We start from the raw sequence: 25,033 nt of genomic DNA on the forward strand, positions 1-25,033 counted from the left end.
GTCTGGTGCTCCCTCCAGGACTCAGCCTCCAGGCCACTGCTCCAGCGTGCCACACCCCGAGGCAGTGCAGAGCACAGCAGGAGGAAGCAGCAGCCTCCTCCACCTCGGTGCCTGGCACTCCAGGAAGTCCACAGGGTTTGAGGCCAACTTTGGGGAGATGGCAGGGGAGAGGAATACAACGAGGTAGAGCAATGTTTGGGGGACAAGTATTTGGTAGAGGAGACAGTTTAAATGCTTAACTCCAGATGCATAAGTCCAGCTGTGTACCCAACATCTCTGGGTGGAACAAGTATCTCACATCCAGGGAGTTGCCCAGCCTGGAGTTGCTGATCACTTCCCAATCCCGCTCCCCGAGGCTGCTCCAGCTCAGCCCGAGGCAACTCCATCCTTCCAGGAGCTCAGGCCAAAGCCTTGAAGACATCCCTGACCCCTCTCTGTCCTTTGTCCCCTACATCTAATCTATGGGAAAATAATCCTGCTACCTTGACTTTCAAAAGATAGCTAGTCTCTTCTCCTGCTCTCTGCCCTCCCCTGCCGCCCCCGGGCCAAGCCCCATCGTTGCTCACCAGACAATGACAGCAGCTACCTCCCTGGCCCCACCTCCCCCCACCCCCATCAGGCCGCCTTCTACACCACAGCAGAGTGAGCCCTTCACAATCGGAATCTTCCAAGTCATACTTTGCTGCTGAAACCCTCCGACGTCCCCATTGTACTCAGGGCAAAAGTGGAAAGCCCTGCAATGGCCCCTGTGCCCTGTGTGACTGCTCTTTCCACAGCAGCCGGCCCCCCATGCTCTTTGGACTCTCCCTCACTCTACTCTGGCCACACGGCCACTCTGCAGTTCCTTCTACACACCCGGCAGCTTCCACCTCAGGGCCTTTGCACCCACTGCCCCTGCTACCCAGAGCACCCCGCCCCCACATAGCCACATGACTTGCTCCTTGTATCCCCCAGATCTCCACCCAGACATCCCCTTCCCAGCCAGGCCCCTGCCTGCCCTATCTGCAATGGCACCCCCACCCAGGACCCCCATCCTCCTCCCCCTGCTTTATCTTTCTCCACAGCACTTAACCCTTCCCACCTGCTGTATCTTTTAGTTATCTACCTTATCACCCGCCTCCCCCACCAGACTGCCCACAAGGACTGAGATGTTTGTCTGCCTCATTCATTGGTCCGTGCCCAGAGTGTAGACGCCGCTGGACACACAGCAGAGACCCGATACATTAACACGTGCCGAGTGAATGGCCGAGCAGATGGGCAGGTGCGCAGGAGACTCGCAGAACAAGGCAAGAGAGACACGCAGGCCATCCTAACGGTGTTTGCCCTGGGGAAGGGGGAAAGAAGTCGGCTTGGGGAACATTTTCATTTTCTCAGGGAGAGGCTATATACATACGACTTGTGTCATTGCCTTTTTCAATAAAATCAATAACACTTGCATTCCGTAGTATAATAAAGAAAAACCTCATGGGACAAAGAAGAGCCACCACACAAAAAAAGCCTGTCTGAGTCACCGAGACTGTGTGTCTGCCAAGAGGAGCCTGTGATGTGGGCCAGTGGCCGGCGGGTTTGAGAGACAAGGAGCAAGTGTCTCCACGCTCCCAAGCATGACAGCGCCAGAGCGGCCAGGAAGAAAGGGTTGCTAAAAGGGACTGGGGGAGGGGACGGGGACCCTCGAGCACAGCAGAGATAACTGAGAGAATGTCCTCCTCCTGGAGGCACCCACAGCATGGGGTGACCAGAAAGAAAAGGGCCGGCCCCCTCCCCCGAGGAGAGCGCTGTCCCAGTGACCGGCTGCCCTGCTGCTGCTGCCAGCGCCTGCTCTCTGGAGCTGGCACAAAGGTGCCCAGCAAGGCCCACTGCGCCACCCCCGGGGACAATCTGTGAGCCTGTGCCCCACTTAGAGATGCTCAGCTGCACGGAGCTCTCAAGGCCCGCGGACAGCCACACAGCCACGGTCCTAGCTCCAGTGTCACATGCAGAGAGATGCCACCCCCTCCCCCGCCACGTTCACTAGGTCCAGGCGGGCTGTAGGTTCCTGCTTTTCTTTTTTCTTCTCTTTAATCCCCAAGCCACCACCCACTGGCTCCTGCCTCCCAGGGGAGAGCCAGTCTGAGTACAAACCCTTCTCCTCAACGTGGGAGCTCTCCTTCCAAATCGAATCAATTTTCCAAACATAATTTGCTCCATGTAAATCAATAACCTGGGACTCAGCTGACATCCGAGGGGCAGGAGGCTGGCAGAGGGACTCCGCTGCAGAGCCCCCCTCCCCAAGCCGGAATTAACCCAGAGGAGGGTCCTCTGCACCTAGGAGGGTGCTCGTGGTGACGACCCAAATGGGCACAGCAGGACTTTGTACGGCAGCTGGGACAGCCCTGCCCCTCAGACCCCAGACATGAAGCTAAGAAGGGCTTCTTCTAACCAAGGCGAGGAAATCCATCCCCTACGGGGCTGAGGAAGGGGCCTTCCTCCCCACAGCATGCCACCTCCTGCCAGAGACCCTGCAGGGGCTCCCCACTGCCCTTAGATAAAATCCAAATCCCTCATCTACACAGCGGTGTAGGAGTCAACCGCACACAGGCAGGCAGTCCGACACAGGCTGCAACGTGCGTGACCCTCGAGACATCACACTAAGCGAAAGAAGCCAGACACAAAAGACACATAGTATATGACGGCGTTTATATCAAGCGTCCAGAACAGGCATATCTAGAGAGACAGAGACCAGACTGTGGTTGCTAGGGGCTGGGGAGGAGGATGGGGAGTGGAGAGCTATCCAGGACACGGTTTCCTTTGGGATGATGAAAACATTTCACACTAGGGAAGGTGGTGGCTGCACAACATTGTCCCTGTACTAAATGCACTGAATTATACACTTTAAAATGGTCAATTTGTGTTATGTGACTCTCACCTCAATAAATTGCTTTTGTTGAATCCAAATTCTTTCCCTTCGTCCACACGGCCCTGCGTAACCTGCCCACCTCCCCCAACTGGATCGAATGCCATCCCCCGTTCACTGCTTCACAGATATTGGGCACACTGGACATCTCAGGTGAGCCATCAGGGCAGCGTGGGTTCCAGCTCTGACTCTGCACAATCGTGTGCCTCAGTTTCCCCAGCTGGTAAATGAAGGAGTTGGGTTAGCTGAGGAATAGGGAATGCAAATTTAAATATCAAGAGCCACACCATCCCACACAGTAGCCATTAACTAGCCACATGAGGCTGTTTAAATGTACTTAAATTTAAATATCTCTTAATTTAATTGAAATGAAATTAAAAATTCAGTTCCCCAATGGGATGTTATCAGCTTTTAAAAGGAAGGAAATTCTGACACATGCTACAACATGAATGAGCCTTGACGATATTATGCTAAGTGAAATAAGCCAGTCACGAGAGGACAAATGTTATGATTCCACTCATGCCCAAATCCGTAGAGACAGAAGGTAAGATGGTGGCTGCCCAGGGCTGGGAGGAGGGGGGGAAGGGGAGTTATTGCTTAGTGGGTTTCTGTTTTACAAGACGAAAAAGTTCTGGAGATGGATGGTAGTGATGGTTGCACAACAATGAAAAGGTGCTTCGTGCTACAGAACTGAGTGCTTAAAAATGATTAAAATGGTACATTTCACATTATACATATTTTACAATTAAAAAAATATCCACGTCCTCGGTAACACTGGGCACATGTCAATGCTCAAAATCAACATGTGGCAGGTGGGCACCATACTGAACACCGCAACGGTGCAAACAGAGAACGTCTCCAGCCTTTCCAGCGCTGTAGAAAGTTCTGTTCGTGGTGCTGGTCTACAGAGCTCCCACGGGCAACAGAAATCAGTGCCTCGTTCTAAATGGAACGAGCTCCTTCACAGCAGGGGCTTCGGCCCCAGCACCTGCAACTGCGCCTGGCACACAGTAGGTATTCAACTAAATATCCATCGAATGACCCAAGGAGCATGTTTGAAGGGGGCAGCCTCCACCGCCAAATTCCCCTCCCCTGGGTTATGGGCTGGCCCCGAGTGAATAAAATGCAGCTGAAGTCGTTTCCCAGGCTAGGTGGCAAAGGGTCACACAGCGGACAGCTGGCTCCCTCTTGAGACACGCCAGGGCCCCTAGCCTCCATGGGAGAAGTTGGGCTACACTAAGCCACCGTGCTGGAGAGACCATGTGGACAGACCACGGGGAAAGAAGCAGCCTCCACCCCCTGCAGCCCCTGGTCACTCTCTGGCAAGAAGACCCAGTGCTACCATCCCTGCTGGCCTTCAAAAGAGAAGCCAAAAACCCAGATTTTCATATTAAATCTTCCAGCTCTTGAATATTGGCTCAAAAATTATTAAAGCGCCAGGCTGGCCAAACAGATAAGCCCCTGGTCACAAGATGCTGGTTTATAACCGCTGGACCAGGAGCAAAGGTTCCTTCCACCCTGTGCCTTGGGAGCCGGGGCCCGAGGACCTGCACAGAGAGACAGGCAGGGCGCAGAAACTCTAAAACCTCCGATCACATCCCCCTGGAGCCTTGGGAAGAAGCACGGGAGGAAGAAGCCAATTACATTTTCCCCGCTGTTAAATGTGTGCTCAGCACAGAAACAATGTGCCCAAGCCCCAGGTGAAATTAATATTCTAATTGAAGTTGCTCACATTGATGAAGGTAGCCGGCTGCCACCGTCCTGGAATGCTAACAACTCGAAAGGAATCCTTTGTAAAGGAGGAGGACCGATGAATAAGGAGGGTGGGGGAGGCAGGTGGCTCTGGGGACAGAATGTCTGGGTACCAAAGCCGCTGCCAGGATAAGGCACGAGGCAAGCGAGGCCAGGGCTGGTGGCTTCCCGCAGACAGCTGAGTGGACAGAGTCAATGCCGACACCAAGCCTGCTGTCCCGGAGTCAGCCAGAGATTGCGAGGGGCCATGCTTCCACAAGTCGCAGGCCCCCAAGCCACATCACCAAGAAAGGGGCCCACTGCAGCAGAAAATCTAAGGGGAAGTGAAGCCAGCCCACGGGACCACTGCCACGCAGCCACGGGGTGGGGCAGTCCCGCCCACCACTCGCAGCCTTTCTGACCAATCCCAGAGCCAAGCAGCTCCTTCCTCCTTGTCCCCATCATTCCCCCGACCAGACGTAGGTAGGTCAGAGTCCTCTTAGGTGACTCAGTGATTGACCTTTGCTGTGACACTGCCTGCAGCCATCATTCCCCTAAGGCTCTAAGGTTTGTGTGCCAATCCTCAGACATGCCTCTGGTCTAGAGGTGCCGCCAAATTCCCCTCCCCTGGGTTATGGGCTGGCCCCGAGTGAATAAAATGCAGCTGAAGTCATTTCCCAGGCTAGGTGGTAAAAGGTCACACAGCGGACAGCTGGCTCCCTCTTGAGACACACCAGAGCCCCGAGCCTCCATGGGAGAAGTTGGGCTACACTGAGCCACCGTGCTGGAGAGACCACGTGGACAGACCACGGGGAGAGAAGCTGCTTGGGCCACCCACACCCTCTAAGCCCCAACCTTCCCCTCTGTGGGGCTGTTGAAAGGATTAACGAGCTACTCCACATATTAATGGTACATGGAGCCCTCAATAAACGGTGACTGCAATAATTGTGATTGTTGTAATCGAGTCACTCCAGCAAGGTCTCCCAATCTGATCGTGCTATCCCAGCCCTAGGGGGAGGCTGCTCTTGGCACCTGTCACTCCTTTACTCTTTCACGTTCTCTTTGCTTCTTACTTATCAATCCCTTGTCACTCCAATCCCTTGTTACAGTTAGTAGTTAACAGTTCTTCATATTAAAGTTTCCCCATTCAAATGGGCTCCATAGCTCAGTGGTTAGAGCACTGGTCTTGTAAAGTTTCCCCATTCAAATGACCATGTGGTTTTGCTCTCCTGGTTGGACCCTGACTGAGGCATACCCCAACTGTATCTCCTGACCTATAGGAAATCCAGATATATAAAAAACACATCCCAATTTTACAAGGAAATGTTTTTTAAAATTACACTTTCCATCATGCAGTAATGAAAAACACTTTAAAGTGGTTTTGTGGAAAAGACATCATATTTTGCATATATTGGCATCCAATAGGAGAATGTAAGTTGGGGACATGCAATAAAATTCTACTAACCCTAAAAAAATTAGAAAATCCTATCACTAAAAATAACTACACTGGTGTCAGGTAAATGTTGGCATAGGGCAAGACGGTCACAGAAGTAATCGACTGAGATATAAATGCTCGGGGAATCAGCTAAGCCCGGCCTCCCATCAGTTCCAATGGTTGTGATTTGTTTTCTGTTAAGAGGATCCTCCCCAAGCTATGAAATTCACACTAGCACTGAGATTTCAGTGTGCAGCTGTGCACTGCCTCTAGGGGGTAGCAGCAACAATATTTTTGTCTTTGACATTCAGCTTTCCAACCACAAGCCAGGTGCAGTAGAGATAATTTTGAAACATGTTTGATTGGCAGGGAGAGGGACGGGGAAGAGGGAAGGCCTCTCGTACCAGTGATTACTGGCAGATGGTGTCTACTCTGTGCCTGACAGTGTTCTAGGCACTGGAAGTGAAGCAGGGAGGGGAATAAAAAAAATACTCATACTTTGCTCTTGATGAGCTCAGCCCCCAGGCCGTGTGACTGGCGCACACTCCCCAGCCTGGATTCCAGTCCAGCACGCGGACCGCCAAAGCTCTTCAAAGGAGGAGAGGCCACTGCCAGGCGAGGAGATCTGAGAAACCTGCGCAGGACTTCATCAAGACTCTCTGGTGGCAAGTGACAGAAACCCAATTCAAAGTGACTTAAGAAAAAAAATGTGTTGGATCACATACTGGGGAAGTTCAAGTTCGTATCTGAAACAGCTACTTTTGGGTACTCAAGTAGGGAAAGTCGCCCTCATTCTCTCCCGGCGTTGTTTTCCCTGTGTTGCTTCATTCTCACGCAGTTCCAGGACAGTAGGTAGCTTCCAGGAACGTTTCCAACGAGCTCCCCCCAGCAGCATTCACGCCTCGCATAGCTCTCTCCCCTGGAGAAACTTCCTTCTCACGGGTAGGATACCTCGATGTGGAAGGGATATCACTTCTGGGATTAGGTTACAAGGGACTGTCACTCCCTGGCTGTGACGCAGCAGCCTGCCATGTGGAGAAGGCCATGGGGCAGCAAGTAACCATGGCCTCTGGCCGCCAGTCAGTGAGGCACTGTGACCCTTGGTGCAAGAGCCACACAAGCTGAATCCTGACACCACCACGTGAGCACAGGAGCAGATCCCTCCCCAATCCAGCCTTCAGATGAGAACCAAGCCTTGGCTAAGACCTTGACTGCAGCTGTGTGGGAGATCCTGAAGAAGAGGGCCCAGCTAAGCCCTGCCCTGGTTCCTGATCCAGAGGAACTGTGAGATAATAAATGTGTGTGGTTTTAAGCTGTCAGTCTGTGGTCATCTGTTGCACAGCAATAACATCTGGACTCACACCCCACCAGCTGAGCAACTGCATCAGAAATGCAGGGCTCCTCCCCAGTGCACTCAACAAACATCCCAGGGATGGTCCTCATTGGCCCCCCTTGGGTCATGTGCCCAACCCTGATCCAATCCTTGAGGCCTCAGAGATGGGACACTCTGATTGGTCAGGTACAAATCATGAGCCCACCCATGGGGGAGGAGGAGGAAGTTAGCATTACCCAAACCACACACAGGGCTTCAGAGCAGGGGAGCAGTGGTTTCCTCAAAAGAAAATCAGGATGTGATGCTCTGATTTTACACCCTCACCCAGGGTGAGGAAGCAGATAGCCACTACCATGTGACAGGATTCAGATATGAAATAATATGCGAGAAGGGATGAACAAAACTACAAAAATGACCACCAGGGCACATAGTAGGTGTTCATTAAACACCCACTGAATGGAGAAGAGGATTAAAGCAGTTGCTAACATTTACAAAACACCCATGTGATTTCAAGCACTATGTTAAATTCTTCTTACACAATATCCCCCTTAGTCCTCACAATACCCCAAAAGTAGTAGCACCTCTTCTCCCCATCGGCAGATGAAAACGCTATGGCACAGAGAAGTTAAGCAACTCACCCAGGGTCACAGAGCTAGCCAGTGGTGGAGCTGGGACTGGAACCCCAGCATCCTGCCACCTGAGTGTATGCCCTTAATTTCAGTGAGGTGCTTGAAACCGTTAGCAAGAGAAGGCAGCTGGCAGAGGGGCGAAGGTATATAATTAAGCAGGGAGAGCTATAAGTCTACAAGAAGTGCTGCAGTAGTTCTTTCCCCACTCAAACATGTATTTAAATCTTTCACAAAGAAAGACAGGGATTGAGAGGAGTAAAGGGGACTTGAAGAACGGGAGAGATTGAGAAAGAAATTCTAGAGCATTCTTCCCTCATGTTGTCCTCTGCATTGTACTACAGTGAGAGAGGAGCAGAATGTAATCACCTTACAAAATGGTCCAAGGTGACAGGCAAATTGATCAAACAGCAAGATGAGACCACACTGGAGCTCGTGCAAATATAGCTGGTGCAAACAGCAAGGCCAACACCTCCTCCCCCAGTACTTTCCTCCTGAAATATGCAGACCCTCTCAAGAGCTCGGCCCATACATTTAAGAGAAAAATACTTAACTGGGCTGGGCGTGGGGGGTAGTGGGTGGAGGGAGAAAAAAGTATCATAAAGAAATAAAATTTCCATCATAAATGCATGGTGCTTTTTAGAGCCTTTTCCATTAGAAACAAATGTGGTTGTGTTCGGTGCTATGGAGACATAGACTGGAGAACCGGGAGGATGCCCCTAGTCTAAGACCAAAGCTCCCAGAAACTGGAGCAATGCCATGAGTAGACGGGCTGGCGTTCCAGGTCCTCTGGGAATCGCCACAGCCAGAACCACTGGTCATGGAACCCAGGGAAGCTCTGGCCGGGTCCTGCCCACAGGAGCAATTCCTCTTCTGCAAGAGCTCTGGATTCTAAGAACAAGCCCCCTCCCCCCCACCATCTCCCAACTGCCCCAGGCTCCATTAACTCTACTTTCTCAGATGTCAGTTCTCTCTTCTGCCTCACCCAGACACACCCTGGCTCTCCTTAACTATCTAGAGACCTTCAGGGGGTGCTGATCTCTGCCCGTGTTCCAGGGGGCTGGGCGGGACATTTGCAAATCTTTCTGAACCCCTTTTCTATGTCTGAGGAATCCCCCATTTCATGAGACAGAAGAAAATCACTAAATACACTTTGCTATATCCATGCCATAGAATATTACACAGCAATTCAAAAATATAAGGCACTTCTATACATACCTGGAAGATGGGGGAATATAGAGAGAGACAAGGTATATATGTACAAAAACAAACTTAAAACACTAGCATACCATATATTTCCTATAGGAAAAATACACAGAAAACTGACCTTTTCAAAGAATATGAATCTGGTCAAAAGGGACTTCAGATTTATCTGTAATGTGTCTAAAACCATTTTTATATCTTTGACAAAGACAGTGTTACACATTCACCAACTGCTTTTACTTTCCTCCAGGCACCCAGAAAAACAACATATCCCTGGCCCCCACCTTAGGAGGCAGAATAAAATCACACACACACACACACACACACAAAAAAAACCAACTCTATTAAGACAAGTGTGATTATGTAAGAGCCTGGTGGTTCAAGTCTTTTCTCCAAATGCAATGCTCCCTCCTACTGAAGTATTTGCCACAAACTGCAAGCTATGAAGGGGACCACCAGCTGTCCCCAGTATCCACTCTCTCCTTCTTCCGCAGAAACAGAACTTCTGATTTTCTGATTTTTAGCAACCTAAAATAAAGACCGAATTTCCCCAGTTCCCTTGCAGCTAGACCGGGCTATGTGACTGAGCCCTAGCCAATGGGATACAAGAGGAAGCATCACACGGCCGCTTCTAGTTCTCCTCCATAAAAGGCAGTTGATGCATATCCTTGACCCTTTCTTTATCTGTATCCACATCTCAGCGCCTGGAATGGAGATGAGATGGCCACACCCACAGCTGCCATGTTGAACCATGAGGACAAAGACCACAGCCTTGAGATGGTAGAAAGGAGGGAGGGTCCATGAGCCCTTCATGGAACACAGCAGACAGCAGGGTCCTGAGCTACATAGCTCCAGAATTCTATTGGAGACAGAAACAAAATTCTACCTTTTAAGCCACCATTACTTTAAGTCTCTCCCCTCACTGATGAGCCCAATCACACCACATCCAAGCTTCCCTGTTCCTCGGGGAGCCACCAAGCAGCAGCCCTGGGGTCAGTTGAGTTTCATGCACCAAAGCCCCCAGGACCAGCAAACTGCGGCAGCAAATTCAGAGGCTTCCCACCAGTCCCAGAAACACTAAGGGAAAGAGCTGGGCCGAGACTTAAATGCCAGCATTACCGTGGCTGAAATACCCAAAGCCTTATTGGTTTCCTCCCCTCCCCAGTCTGCTTTCCCACTGGCTCTGCAAGCGTCGCCCTCCATCCCTTCACTCGGGTCAGTGCAGTCAACACCGGCGTGAGTCCGCCCACACCTTCCTCCACGCTGATCATGTAAAGGCATACACGGTGTCGGGGGTGAGCAGTACACGCGTGTGCCTGTTTCAGGGGGGCTAAGAACCAAATGACATCACCGCATGGACGCCGCCTCTGAAATGGGCACACACACCTGCTTCACAGCAATCCTCTTCATTCTGCAAAATACAGGTTTCCCAGCAGGGAGGTTGTTGGGCCAAACACCAGATACTATTTTAATAGATACTGGCAGATTCCGTTCTAAATATTCCATGTTCTCAACCAAAGTAACCAAAATATGTGTGAAATCACTGGACTGAGGTTTCAGAGGTCACATGCACAATAAAGAAGCCCTAGAGAATTTGGCAGCAGCCCCAAGGGGAACCTCGAGGGGCAGGAGGGGGGGTGTTGGCTCGTCTCTTGGCGGAGGGGTCCCCAGAGGCATTGGCCCACACATCAGTGCTCTCCTGGCCCCGGGGAGCTCTCCGCACCCGTCCTGGGGGGCTGTAGTAGTGACTGTGTCTTCCTTCCAGGGAGACGACCAGGATTTTCCTTCCAGAAATCATCTGTGCTCCTCTCTGGCAATGTGGTTCTCATTCCAATACCAGAGATGAGCTTCTGACTTAATGTGGCCAGTCAGATACAGGGTTCCATCTCCACAGGCACAGCCCCCGGTGGAGGGGTCGGTGCACACCCCAAGTTAGTCCAGTCACAGTCAGTCCTGGGGCTCCTGCGGGCATGCTTAGGAAAGAGACATTTGATTTCTGCCAGTCGGAGGACAGGCTGGAGCTAACTGTGGCCAGTTTTGCCATCAGGTGGAGAGAGCCCGTCTGAGAACTAAGTCAACACAGAGAAAAAAAGAACTAAGAGACCAAGTGAGGGGACAGAAGGCCTCCTTAGGAGAGCATTAAGACCCTGGATCCAGCCATGCCTGCAGCCATTTCTCCCTTGAACTTCCCAGTTCTGAGGATGAGTAAATTCTCATTTTCCTCCCTCTCAACTAAGAGAATTCAGACTAAAACAGTGATATATCCTTGCATTTGGCACATAATCCTCATTGGATCATCAGCGTTGGAAACTTTCATAGACCTGGGTGTCACAGATAAATCCAGAGAAGGCTACGTTCATCTTTAAAACAGCCCAGTAAGAAAAAACACAAGGTCATAAAAGAGATCCATTGATTGGAATCACTCTGAGTATAAAGTAGCTAAGCAGTGGGTTCCTTTAATACTAGTTCCCCGTAGCAGCATCCTTGTAAGGGGGTCTTCTGAGCTGTGAGCCATCTAGCTTTGCCTGCAGAGTAGAAAACATCTTGCACACACATGTGCTGCTATTTTTAAAACGTTACATAAATGCTACTGTAATTACCAAAACCCACTCATTCAAAAGCATCACTAAATGGATGGCAACTTTTGATCAATATGTTTTTCTTTTTCAACCAAGAGATACCAAACCCACAATCTCATTCAGAGGAGCTGGACAATTTTTTTTTACATTAAAAATATTATTTGTTCCTGAACACTGCCATAGTCTCGTAAACATACATTCGGAGCATTCCCTGCCTGATCGCTTAAGGCAAACTTTGTCTCTAAAGGGGTTAGAGGCTATTTAGGCTTTTCAGGCCATGCAGTCTGTGTCACCACTACTTAACTCTGACACTGTTGTGCAAAAGCAGCCAGAGACAATACACAAACAAATAGGAGTTCTACTCATCCACCAAAATCAATGGTGATCTAGCACCTCTTGTATTATCCTGGATAGAGCTAGAGCCCATTCTACTAAGTGAAGTATCATAAGAATGGAAAAACAAACACCACATGTACTCACCATCAAATTGGTATTAACTGATCAACACTTATGTGTACACATAGTAATAACATTCATCAGAAGTTGGGTAGGTGGGAAGCAGAGGAGGGGGAGGGGTATATTCACATCTAATGGGTGTGGTGTGCACCATCTGGGGGATGGACATGCTTGAAGCTCTGACTCAGGTGAGGCAAAGGCAATATATGTAACCTAAACATTTGTACCCCCATAATAGGCTAAAATAAAAAGAAATTTTAAAAAACCAAACAAATAGGCATGGCTGTGTTCTAATAAAACTTTATTTACAAAAGCAGGTGGAGGGTCTTATTTGGCTTGCTGATGTTTGGATTCAAGAGTGCAGAAAATAACATGCAACATGTCAGGTCAGGAGCCAAGGCCAGCACAGGATCAGATGGAATTTACACATTTCTAAAATGTCATGGAAGTTGATGAAGGTAATAGAATTTGATCGACACATAATTTTTCATACACACATACTAAATAAATCAAGAATACCTGCACTGGCAAACTAACAATAAACTCTGCCAGAATAATCACATAATGAGCACAGGGAGAATTTTTTCTTTTAATATTAGTGATTTCAGCATGCAAAATGAACACTAAAATGAGTCTAACAGATCACAATTCAAATCCTAACTTTGCCTCTTACCAGGTATGTGTTTCCTGGGCAATAGCAGCTATCACAACGTTATTAAATACCTGCCACTCCCTACTGAACACTCAGTATATGCCAGGCACTGTGCTAATAAGCATGCTGCATCTATCCTCTCCTGAAGCCTTTGACTTGATTCTCCTTGATGGTGTGTTAATAGCTCCATCTCACAGATGCAAAACGCAGGCTCATCCACCCAGCCTTCCCTACAGGGCTCTTGGGAAGATCGTGCAAAAGGCAAAAGCCCAACTCACAGACCAAGTTCTGTTTGTTAATTTCATCACTAACAAACACTGATTTGGTCCCAAATACAATGCTAGGCACATAGTAGGTGCTCCGTAAATATCTATTGAATGAATCCAATCCATCAGCAATCCTGTGGCTCAGCTTTCAAAAGTATATCCCAAATCCCACCACTTCTCACCTCCTCCACAGCAACCACTCAGGCCCAAGCCACCACTGTCACTTGCCTGGACTATTGCAGTAGCCCTTCAGCCACTTCTACTTCTGTGAGTCAGAGCATGTCCTTCCCCTGCTCAAACCTGCCAACAGCTCCCACATCGCTGAGAATGAAAGCCAAAGTCCTGGCCAGAGCCGGTCCCTGTCACCTCTCTGGCCTCACCTCCTCCTACTCTTCACTCCCTCACTCAGCCCACCTTCACTGGCCTCCCTTCCATCCCTTGAACCTGCCAAGCACATTCCCTTCTCAGGGCCTTTTCACTTGCTGTTCCTTCTGCTTGAAACACTCTTCCCAAGACAGCCACCTGGCCTCCTCCCTCACCACTTTAGGTCTTTGTTTATACGTTACCTTTGTGACTCTGCTGTTTCCAACTCTGCTCGCCCCCCTTCCTGCTTCTCTGAAGCACAAAGTACCACATAAATAGCAGTGTGTGTTAGTTATTTATCTTGTTTAGGATTCGCCTCTCTCTACCTTAATGCTAACCCCATGAGGACAGGGATCCTTGCCTGTCTTGTCTCTGCTATACCCCCAGCATCCAGAACAGTGCCTGTCACAGCACAGGTACACAGTCCAAATAGGCCGAATAAACAAAGACAGGCACGAAGGAAGGAACCAGGTGGGAGGGGGTTCCAGGAACATCAGCAGGAGCAAGAGGGAGTTCAGGGCCGATTTTACAGAAGGGGAAACCAAGTCTCAGAGTGGTCAAGGGGCTGCCCAGACCTCCCAATTTCTTGAGAGAAGCCAGAAACCTGGACAGTGGCATCAACGGCTCCCAATCTTTAAATGCCGGCAACTAACCAGTGAAGCCTGCAGGCCAGACCTGGCCCAGAGGCAGCCGGCGGCCCTCCACTGGCCTGGAAAAGTTCCGATCCACTGCCACTTAGAAAGAACTTTTCTGGCAAAATAACATTCTCCATTTATGCCGTGCCTCCCCGTCCTTTCCCGCTGCCCAACCTGCAGGCCCCCTCCTGCCCAGCCTCCCTGGTCCCTCCATCCAGGAGCCCGTGTCCCCACTGACCTGGCCCTCTTGGCTCGCCATGACAGCCAGCAGCCTGCAGCAGCAGATGGCACGACTACAGAAGGGAAAAATACCAAGCCGGGGATATAAATACGTCGGCAGCACACAACAGGGAGAGGACCCGGCACACAAAGAGAGCCACCGGTGCTGGGAGCCAGGAGGCGAGGCATAGCCGCCGCCGCGCCAGAGCTCCCGGGGCACAGCCAGGACCCCTTGGAAGGCCCACAGAGCCGGCCGGCAGCGCTGGCTGCAGCCACAGCGGTATTTTTATGTGTCCATTGGCTGCGATGTGCTAACAGCCCTGGCGGGAGGCATTCGGGACACAAAGCAGATATTCAAGGCTGCGTTATTTACTGTGTTGCCCTTCCTAGGCGCTCAGTCTTGGGCTCGGAAGTGCAGCGGCGATGAGTTAGGACCCCAACGGGTTAATTCAGGCCCCAGCTCAGAGCACCAAGCAATTCCAGACACTCCATCACCCTCAGTAATAAAATACAGCAAATCAAATTGGACTCTATTGATTTTTTATGTAACTATTTTGGGGCCAAAGCATAAGGAAAGGGTATTGATCAGTTAAGGAGTCAGGGTGTCAGGAAAGGGAGTTGGGGGCACCCTGGCTGCAGGACCAGGTGGTCTGGCCAAAGGGGGGTCACTGGAATTCACCCCCAAACAGCTTGAGCTTCTTTCTCCCCTTCCCCTGGCAGACAACAGGCATTGTGGGTCCATTCTGAGCCAAAGAGAAGATGCAAAACCAAGCACCTGGGTGGAGGATAACAGTGACAAGGAGCTACTCTGTTTTATTTCTGTCCCCATGGCATCTGGCATTACAGCCCAGATTTGTTTGTCCATTTCTTTATTGTTGTCTTGCTCCACCAAGATGACAGTATGCAGGATTTGTCCCCTCTGTTCCCCACTGTGTTCCAAGTGCTCAGCACTGAGTTTGCCTCTGTTGAATGAATGAATGAATGAATGAATGAATGAATGAATGAGTTGGCTGGCTTCTCTTGAGCACTTGCTATGTGCCAGGCACTGTACAGAGAACCCTGCATGCCTTCTGCCCAGAACCCCTGAGTTGGCTCTTTCTGGTCATTTAGGTCTCAAATAAGAAAACTGCCACCTCCTCTGAGAAGTCTTCCTGGATCACGCAGTCACTCCCCATCACATCGCCTTGCATTGCCTATAAGGGGCACACATTCATGTCCAGGACTTTCTTGCCAGTGTATCTGTGGGCTTCTTGTCCATCTCCCTGTCACCTGCCTTAGAATGTAGGCCCCTGAGATCACAGGTACCCAAGCCTGAGGGCAGGGAAACTGAGGCAAAATTCCAGGACAAGGAGGCACCATCAAGGCAGAAGTCATGAGCTCTGGGGAGGACACCTTTTCCTGCCGTCCACGGGCTGAGTTATCGTGAGCGGGTGCCTGGGTCCCTCTGAGCCCCGGTGCCCCCATCTGCGGACACATCCCCCCCAGAACATCGATAGCTGCCCAGGAATCCAGTGGAATCCTGAAGCCACTTGGTAGGCAGTTGATGGTTCGTGCTCCTTCTCTTTGCAGCTGTGGCTGCTGCAGGAAAGAGCACCCTCCCCCTGCCCTGACCCCCACCCCTTGCCGACCACCTCGCCCATTCCCACACCACTGTGGTTCACAAACTTCTTTCTTGCTGGAGTCCCCCAATAAGACCAGCAGGGAAGGATTTCAGAGCCCATTTCATAGATGGGGAAACTGAGTCTCAGAGCAATCAAGAGGCTAGACCAGTATTCTGAGATCTCCTAGTTTCTTGAGTGTAGCCAGAAACCTGGATTGTGACACTGACACCACACAATAATTAAATGCTGGCAACTAACAAGAGAAATCTTGAGGCCAGATATGGCCCAGAGGCCACTGTCACCCTCCACGGGCCCTGCACGTCTGCCCAACTTACCCAAACGCCAAAGCAGCCCAGGGCTCGTGACTGAGGACGTTGACTTTAGAATGGACGGCATTTCCCAAAATGGGTTTCTCACGAAGAAAGCCCCAGCTCTCCCCTTGACTCAAGGGACATCCCTTAATCCCCCGGGTCCAAATTAAGTCTCAAAATCAAATAAATTGCACCCAAAATTCAGTGCCCATGAACACAGACAATGTCACAGCTAAGAGCACTGACTCTGAGACAGACACACCCCATCACTGATTGGCCACGTGACCACACACAGGCCACATCGCCTCTTCAGGCCTCGGTTTCCTCATCTGAAAAATGGTGCAAATGGTAGTCGCCAGCCCATTAGAGCTGTTGAAGATTCAATGAGTCAAACATGTATGAAGGGCGTGGAACACACAGAGCACCCTAGAGCAGGGATGGTTACTGTGCTATTACTAACTCTGGGGCACACTGACGGTGAGAACCAGCGCCTGAGACCAACACCCTGCCTGCCAAAGCCCTGCCCTTCCTTGTGACCATCTAACCCCTCCAGGGCACAGAATTCTAAAGGATTCCAGCTGCCTACAGAGTAGACTCCAATGTATTTGATTTCTACGACTCTCAACACATTAATACGTTTATTTGTTGCAGGGAGAGAGTAGAAAGGAAGTGAAAGACCCAGCAAAGGCCGGCATATCAAAGGAGCTTAATAACTGTCCACCACCTTGGAGCGTAGGTCCAGCTTGGCCAGCGGCAGAGCCACACCATTCTTTTTTTTTTTTTTTTTTTTTTTTTTTTTGTAGAGACAGGGTCTCGATATGTTGCTCAGGCTGGTCTTGAACTCCTGACCTCAAGCGATCCTCCAGCCTCGGCCTCCCAAAGTGCTGGGATTACAGGTGTGAGCCAGTGTGCCTGGCCTCGGGTCCACACCATTCTGGACAAGGCTAGAGCATGAACTCCGGCTGTGGGTAAGGCACTGATCAGTGTCCTGTGTGATCCCAGGCAAGTTACTTGGCATCTCTGGGCCTCACCATCCTCACCTGTAAACCATGAATAACTCAAGAGTCCACCTGCCAGAGTGGTGAGTGTTCTGTCACTGTCACACAGGGACAGGCTCGGGACGGTGCATGCAGCACAGTCAGCAACCTCAGTGGCACCTGTTTCCACCTCCACCACCATCATCATCATCATCACTAGGATTTGCTCCTGTCTGAGTTGACATTTGCTACCTTGGCCATGCCAAGTGGCTGTCATTCTCATGACCTTGGGCTCCTTTAATGAAGCCACAGTCCCCTAGAGGACTGTACAGTAGAACTTCTGTTTACCAGAAAAGCTCCCCGGTATAGGGTTGGAAAGTCCTGGGCGAGGAGTTAAAACGAGAGAGTTCGAGAGCCCTGATCTGCCTCCACTTCACCGTGCGGGTCTGGCCAAGGCACCCAGGAAGAAGACCCCCTTTCCTGGGTCTCCTTCTTCCCATCTGCTAAGGGGCCTGTTGAAGCTGCTCTGAGATGCCTGCTTGCTCCACAAGTCAACTCACTCTCTCTGCCGAAGAGGGGGCAGCTCCCCTGTCACCCACGAAGCTGCCCACACCAGGACGCCTCCATCTCCCCGCAGTGGTGGGAGGCCACGAGTTTGCTGGATCCCAGAGCTTAAAGGGAAATGGACTCTCTCCATCTCCATTCAGGCGGAGACCCAGGAGAGAAGAAAGGAGCCACCCAGCCGCACAGAACTGGGGGACTCGTCGGGAACAAGGCCGCTGGAAGGGCTTTGCTGGCTGGCCAGGAGACCACCCTCCCAGACTTCGAGCCAACAAATGAGGGGTTTCTTTAGCTCCCTTGGATCACGGCAACCACCATGCTCATTGTTGGCTCAAGCAGAAGCCCCACGCCTCCCGGTTCCTGCATCCGGTGGGAGGAGGGGGATGAAATGATTTACTCTGGGAACTCCGCTGTGCGGCCATTAAATCACTGGGGGAGGCGCCGACATTTGCATACCACTCCCCACGACTTCCTAGGCCACCTCTCTGAAGGACAACGCCACACACAGGCAAGCCCCCCAACCCCCAAAAACTCACTATTGTAATGAGAAATATACCACATGCCACCCCAAGGTGCCAGGCAGGGCTAAGAGCACCTCTGCCTGGAAAACCAAAGCTCCCCTCCCCACACTTGCAAGCTCTGCCACTCACAGGGCCCCTCTGTCAGAGGGGGCAGGGGTGCTCCACCCACCCTAATTTCACAGACACCCCCCCCCCCAGAATAATGAGTCAATGAAGCAAGGCACGTTCATTTTCCCCAGCAGGGACTGTAACTGCGCCGCTAATTTGCAAAGCCCCAGCGTGCACAAAAGTGGCTCAAATAATAGGGGCCCCCTAGTCGCTAAGCTGGGGGATTTGTGCTGACTCTTACCAAGTACAGTTCCATATGTTTAAGCGCTTGCAAGGCTGAAAGAAGTACACCCACCACACTCTTTACCATGGCAGCTACCCACGCAGGAGGGGGGGCACAAAGAAGACAGTCCTCGAGTGTGACGGGAGAGCGCGCGCAGGCTTCCTTGCCTCTGAACTCTCCCAGCCCCTCCGCCAGCGCCTCCGCCAAACACGGGCGGTACATCACCGCAGAAATTATCCAGAAAATCCAACCAGCTTTGAAGGAAGCTCTGGTTAATTCCTCTGAACCTTTCAACCAAGTGTAGGCAGCCAAGTATCTTTCAGGAATTTCAGCCTTGTTTTTATTTTATTTTATTTTTTGCCAGCCCTCCTAACTGGTGCTAAATATAGAGTTATCAAACTGTCGTCTCTTGGGGACTGGTGAAAGACTTGCATGTGCTTCCAGGGCCCCTGTGATGGCACTGGGAGCTCTGCCCTGGTGGCGTCTGCCTGCAGGAGCTGCCCCGCTGAGGCTCTCAAGGGAAAGCAGCAGGTTTCAGGGGTGGCTCACCGCACCCCCCCCCCCACCAGGACCTCCCATAGCCAGGCACAGGTCTGTTGCTGGGGGAGGGGAGGATGGATGGACCGTCATGTTCTCTTAAAAGGCATCAGGCAGGCAGCTTCCCTAAGAGATTTCCGATATTCACTTAGGAGCGCGTCCAGGCAAACGCTGACCCCCGTGGAGAAACAAAATAGAGACAAAACTGCAATTCTCAAGTCCAAAGGACTGTGCACTTTTGGAAACGGGTCCCAGGGCTTTAGCTAAGAGAAAACAGCCTGACCCCAGTGGCAGGCAGCCCTCTCGTGTACCGCAGAGGAATGCCAAAAGCAAAACAGCTTTATCATAGCTGCTCATTAGCCCAGCAGATTGAAGATTCATCCACGTTAAGCCCAAGGCCACTCTCTGAGCCAAAGCCAACGCCACAACAGATATCTCTAATAGAAGGTTCTCTCCAAGGCAAAGGTTTTATTAAACATTTGGAGTCACTTAAGGGCATCTCAAAGGAAGACAATACTTACTTTTTTCCCATGCAAATACATCACACATCAAGTTTACATGCAAGGTTTGCTCCTAACTGCAACCTTACCAAGATAGTTAAAGCTGAAAAGTTAAAGTTGTGTTTTTCTACTGCATTCTGCATGTCTGTGTGGTTTGTTTGTTATGGAAATGGCAGAGATTTTCTAAAGCAAAAGCTACCTGCTCCCTAAATCATAGGTCCTGATTTTGAAAGGTTTGGAGAACAGATCTCAAATGCACATGAATGTTGCTCGTGACTGCGCCCGGTTCATCCAAGCCTTTAGGATTTTTTCCACTGCTGGGGGGGGAGGGGAGGAATTGTCATTTTAGGATGAGCTTCCTCTAGAACCAACATGTAGCCACATCAAGGTGGTAGAAACCTCTCCAAACTCCATCGGAGACAGACAATACCAGACTATGCTGGTTTCCCCACTCGCTAGGCTTTGGCGACAGCTCCGCTGGTGTCAGCAAAGAGTCCAGCTCCCTGGTACCCAGGCAGTGGCTCTGGGCATCACCGCGTTCCCGGCGGCCCAGCGCGCCCAGGGCTGCCTGGCCACCGCTACCCTCTCCCGCCCGCCTCAGGGTCAGGGCACTGGGGCAGCCCGCGTTTCCAGTAGGCGAGCAGAGGGGTCCCACTTTGGCCAAGAGAGGTCACTTGGGGAGGGAAAAACCTTGGCGGGGACACGGGAAAGTAGGGGAGGGCCGCGGGGCGTAGGGAAGGGCTGCGGACAAGCTAGACAGCCCCGGCCGAGACAACCTCAAGGCTGGGGCCCCGCAGGTGTCCCGGGAAGGCACAGCCATGCGACTGCGGGGAGCTGGGAGCGGGGAAAGGGTTCCACTGACACCCTACCACAGCAAAACCCACAGGAACCAGGACCTGAGGGGATGCTGCCCCAAGGCGGGGCGGGGAGGGGGCTAGATTCCTGGAGGCGTGCCCCCACCCGCCTGGAGAGACTGAGCGCATCCGTCTGTTGCCCTCGTGCGCCCCGAAAGGGTCCGCAGGGAAGGTGGGGCTTGGGGGAGAAGGCAGGTGGGCTCCCGCGCTGGGCAAAAGGCAACAGGCCGGAGAGTCCTGGGTTCTCAGGGTCTCCCCAGATCTGTCCAAGTCCAGGAGATGCAAGCTGCCACGGACTTGAGGAGGAGGCAGCCTCCCGTCGGGAGCCAACTTTGTGCGCGGCGGCCGGGGTCGGGGATGGGGTCCGGGGACGCGTTACCTGGGCACCGGAGCGCAGTCAGCGCCAGCAGGAGCCCGAGCGGCGGCGCCCGGCCCGGGGGCGGCATGGTCCTCGGCGCGCGGTGGGCGCGGTGCGGGGCTGCTCCTCTCGCGCGCCCGGCCCGGCCCGCGGCTCCCGGGAGCAGCCCCCGGCGGCTACGCCCGGGCACCGGGCATGGCTCGCTCCCAGCGCGCCGCTCCTCCCCAGACGCAGGCGCCGGCGCTGGCGGCGCTTCCTCGGCTGCGCCTCTGCGCGCTCTCCTGGGCTCGGCCGTGCGCGGCCGGGGAGCTGGGGGCCGCTGGGGCTCAGCGCCCCGCGCCCTCGCCCGCTGCCCTGCACTTGGCCCGAGTTGCGCGGCCCCCGCCGCCGCCGCCGCGGCTCCTGCGCCCCAGAGCCCGTCCCATCCCGGTCGCGCCGCCGCCGCCTCAGCCAGCGCCAGCTGCCGGCCGCCTCTCGATCCAGCGAGAGAGTGAGCGAGCGCCGGGGAGGGGCGGGCGAGGGAGGGGCCGCGGAGGCCGGGGGAGGGGCCGCCGCCCGGGAGCCGGGGCACCAGGCGGCCGCCCAGCCGATAGGCGGCGGGACGCGCCACCCCTCGGCGTCCCCAGGGGAGGGCGCGTGGCCGCGGAGGCCTGGCGATCCCTGGCGGGGTGGTGGGGGGTGCTTGCGCGGGCAGGAGCCGCGGGAGGGGTGCAGAGTGCAGGGAGGGGGTTCCCAGGTAGATCGGGAGTGTTGGGGCGTAATGGTGGGAGTTCCCAAGGTCGAGGGGTGAGAGAGCTTTGGGGAGGTCCTCGGAATGGGGCAGCGATGCCTGGAGAGGAGGTGTCTGCAGGGAGAGACTGCGGGGGCTGAGGGCAGACCAGAGGTCCGGCGTTCAGTGTGGCACAGTTTGGGGGCGTCTGCGGGGAGGGAGGCCTCCGGGAGCCTGGGAATACGCGCGGGGCGTCTGCAGAGCGTTGGGGTGGCGGCGCGGTGCGCAGGCCGGTGCAGTCAGGGATTGTGGGCAGGTCGAAGGCGTCTGGGGGATGTCTACCCAAGTGAGAGGCAGGGACCCTTATACCCCCGAGCCAGAGGACGCGCCTGCCCATTTCTAACAGGCCACGCCGAGGCGGAGGCCAGTTCTCTCTCTCCTGGAAAGGGCTGTTTCCCCCGCGGTCCGGAGACGCGTTCCCAACGCAGGGGTAGGCAATGACGACGCGGGAGTGCAGCGCAGGGCTGGGGATTCCTCCATCCAGGGGGCAGGGACTCAGCCAGAGTGGGCGGGGAGGTCACAGGTCAAGAGGACCCCAGTGCCTATTGTCCCAGAACCACTGATCCTCCTGGGACCCCCACCCGCAACCCAGGCCAGGCAAGGTGGGGGGAGGAGGAAGCCGAATGAATTAATCATGCTGGGAGCACGTGGGGGGGCACCTCCAGCAGGCTCAGATGCCTTGAAAGCTGGGAGGACAGGGGCGGGGGGCGGGGCGGCCCACTCGGGATGGAGTCCCTGCTCCACTGCAACTCCCATCATACCAGCCACTCGCTCCAATGTCTGTTTTCATGAAAAAGTGGGTCAAACTCTTTGGAAACGGTCAATGAGGCAGTGTGGGGTGATGAAAAGATAGATTGGGGGAAGACTCCAGAATCATGGAGTCTTGGCTGAGAATCCTGGCTCTACCATTTCTTAGTTGCGCAACCTGGGCTGAGTCACTTGTTCCTCCGTCAGCCTCAGTTTCCCCATCCGAGAAATGGAAGCCATGGCAGCACCCACAAGGTGTCTCCAGTAACGCATTGAAAGCCCCTGACCCATGAAGTGAGAGCTCATTTAAAGTATGCGCTGTGGACATTATCATCCTCATCATTATGGCCATTATTATGTTGTAGCTGATTTTCCTCTGTGGGCCCAGAGCTCACATCAGAAGAGCAGTCCTCCGCCCCTCCCAGCTGGCGAGGGGGTGGGGGCCGGGGCACCTGCTTCATTAGTACAGACAGGCTCATTAGCAGAGGCAGCACCAGCGCTTCCTAGATAAAAGAAGGAAGAAAGAGCCAGGGGCAGGTGGCGGGTCTCCAGCCCAGGTTAATTACGAGCCGGAAAGGGATTTTCCCGTTGCTGCTAACTCGCTTCCTTTTCAAGGTACCCATGGCCCTGCCAAGCCCCCTCTGGGCTCCCTGGCAAGGCCTGCGATGCGTGGAGAGCCACACGGCAGGCTGGACAGTGGGACTGGGGTCTCCTCTGGTCTGGGGTGGCCTTGCAAGGGGCCCATCTGTCCCCTCTCTGCGACTCTCCCCAGCTGGAAGGATGGTCCCCAAGATGGTCTCAGGCCTTCCTTAGCGTCCTCTGTGCCCGGCTACCCCCAGATGCCCCTTCTCTTTCCCATTCATTCATCCATAGCACTCGCTGCAGAGAGCACCTACTGTGTGCCAGCTTGTGTGGGCGATGGCGAGACAGGAAATGAACAGAACGCCAGTGCCTGCCCCTCCAGTGAATTCTCTGTCTCAAAACAGGCCAGGGTGGGGGGAAGGGGACACAGCTAATCATGAGGCCATGTGGCAGCAGGGGAGAGACCCCAGGTGTTCATGCCAAGGTGAACCCCACATTTGACCAGGAAGCAGGTGGGTGAGGCTGGGAGTCTGTGACCAAAGATTAAAAAGACATTTTCTGGCAGGGGTAAGGGGCCATTCTGTGGCTTAGTGCAGGTGCACCTGGAAGGTCATGACTCGGTCCAGTGAGTGCCCAAGCCAGGGGTCATACAGGCCCAGGTGTGATGGCAGGCAGCAATTGCTTGCCCCCTCCCCACTGCGAACCCCCCACTTCAGAACTCCCATGCCTCCCCAGGGCCGGACTGGGGCTAAAGGCGTGCCCTCCCGCACCAAAAGGCGCTGATGATGGGCAAGGAGAGAGATCTGTTTTTGAAGGTGCCTTTTCCACGGCCCAGCTGTGTGACTTTAGAGGAGCCCCTAACCCTCTCCTAGCTCCTATGTGGAATAGGGATGAGAATTGCAGCCCGGTCTCAGCCTGTCTTGGGTTTGGATGAGGATGTCTGCATATCACCCAGGCCCTGAGCCTGTATGTCTAACGGGGGTATTTCTGGAGTCACTCTGAGCAGCACAAAGGCCTTCCTGGATTCTAAAGGGCTTGGGGTAGGCCGGAGGGACCGGTAGCAGCAGAGACTAGGAGAACCCAGGGCTGGCCAGAATTTTCCCACCCCTATCCCACCCTGCAAACCCACAATCTCACTCCTAGCCTGCTGGCCTGGTATCTCGGGACAGGATCCTACAGATTACACAGCCCACACTCTTCCCCCCATGTACGGATGGGGAAACTGAGGCCAGGAATGGTCCTTTCCCTGGTTCTGAAAGGGGATGGGGGGGCAGATCCAACTAAGAGCCAGCCTCAGACTCCAGCCAAGCCGTGCAAGGCTCCCCAGGCCCTGCCACCCGCCACCCACCTGGAGGCTGCCCCAAGCACGGGTCCCTCCCGGGTCTTTCCCCGCCCCCAGCTCTGCCGCCGCTCAGCCCACGGGCCTCCGGGCTGGGGGCGAAGAGCAACATTGCCATCTCGTGGCTGTAGTTTGCACTGCAGCCTGGCCGGCGCTGCAGGAGGAAGTCCGCGGTCAGAGCGGGGGCGCGAGTAGGGGTAGGGCAAAGAGATCTCCCACCCCCCGCCAGCTCGCAGCACCTATAACAGACCCCTGTACCCTTGAACGCCAACATTCCCAACACGCAGGTGGCTGCCCCCGTGGTGACCCACCAATTGAGATGTGATCTGCAAAGTCAGGGACTGTCCCTTGTCGCATGCAGACACTGATGTTCTGCTGAAACGTCCCTGGCATCCTCACTGAGGGACACAGGATTGACTCAGACTGTTTGCACCACCTGGTGAGCGGAGAGACGGGGTGGGGCTCCCAAAATAGAAGCTGAGCACACTTATATAGGAAATCAACAATTTCCTTAAGCAAGAATTTCAAAAAAGCAGTTACTGGCACACCTGGATGTGCAGACCCAGACGGAAGGAAGGGGGCTCTTTCTGGCAGCCCCGAGTGCTGGTGTCACTCTCTGTTCCCTTCCTCAGCTTTATTCTTCTGAATAACGTG

The 25,033-nt window shown here is 53.3% G+C and overlaps 2 protein-coding genes across 2 annotated transcripts in view; one reads left to right on the top strand and one right to left on the bottom strand.

The window, feature by feature from the left end:
• Positions 1 to 21,371, bottom strand: part of TMEM132B (transmembrane protein 132B) — a 309,468-nt gene extending 288,097 nt beyond the window's left edge. The window contains exon 1 of the mRNA XM_075996440.1: positions 20,964 to 21,371. Within this exon, the coding sequence (XP_075852555.1) occupies positions 20,964 to 21,030 (67 nt within the window). The 5' untranslated portion in view covers positions 21,031 to 21,371. The remainder of the gene's footprint in view (positions 1 to 20,963) is intronic.
• UBC (ubiquitin C) overlaps positions 1 to 25,033 on the top strand; it is a 423,461-nt gene that overhangs the window by 226,525 nt on the left and 171,903 nt on the right. The gene's annotated exons all lie outside the window — the stretch shown is intronic.

This window comes from Microcebus murinus, chromosome 22 (assembly GCF_040939455.1).
Source record: "Microcebus murinus isolate Inina chromosome 22, M.murinus_Inina_mat1.0, whole genome shotgun sequence".
Lineage (NCBI taxonomy): Eukaryota > Metazoa > Chordata > Mammalia > Primates > Cheirogaleidae > Microcebus > Microcebus murinus.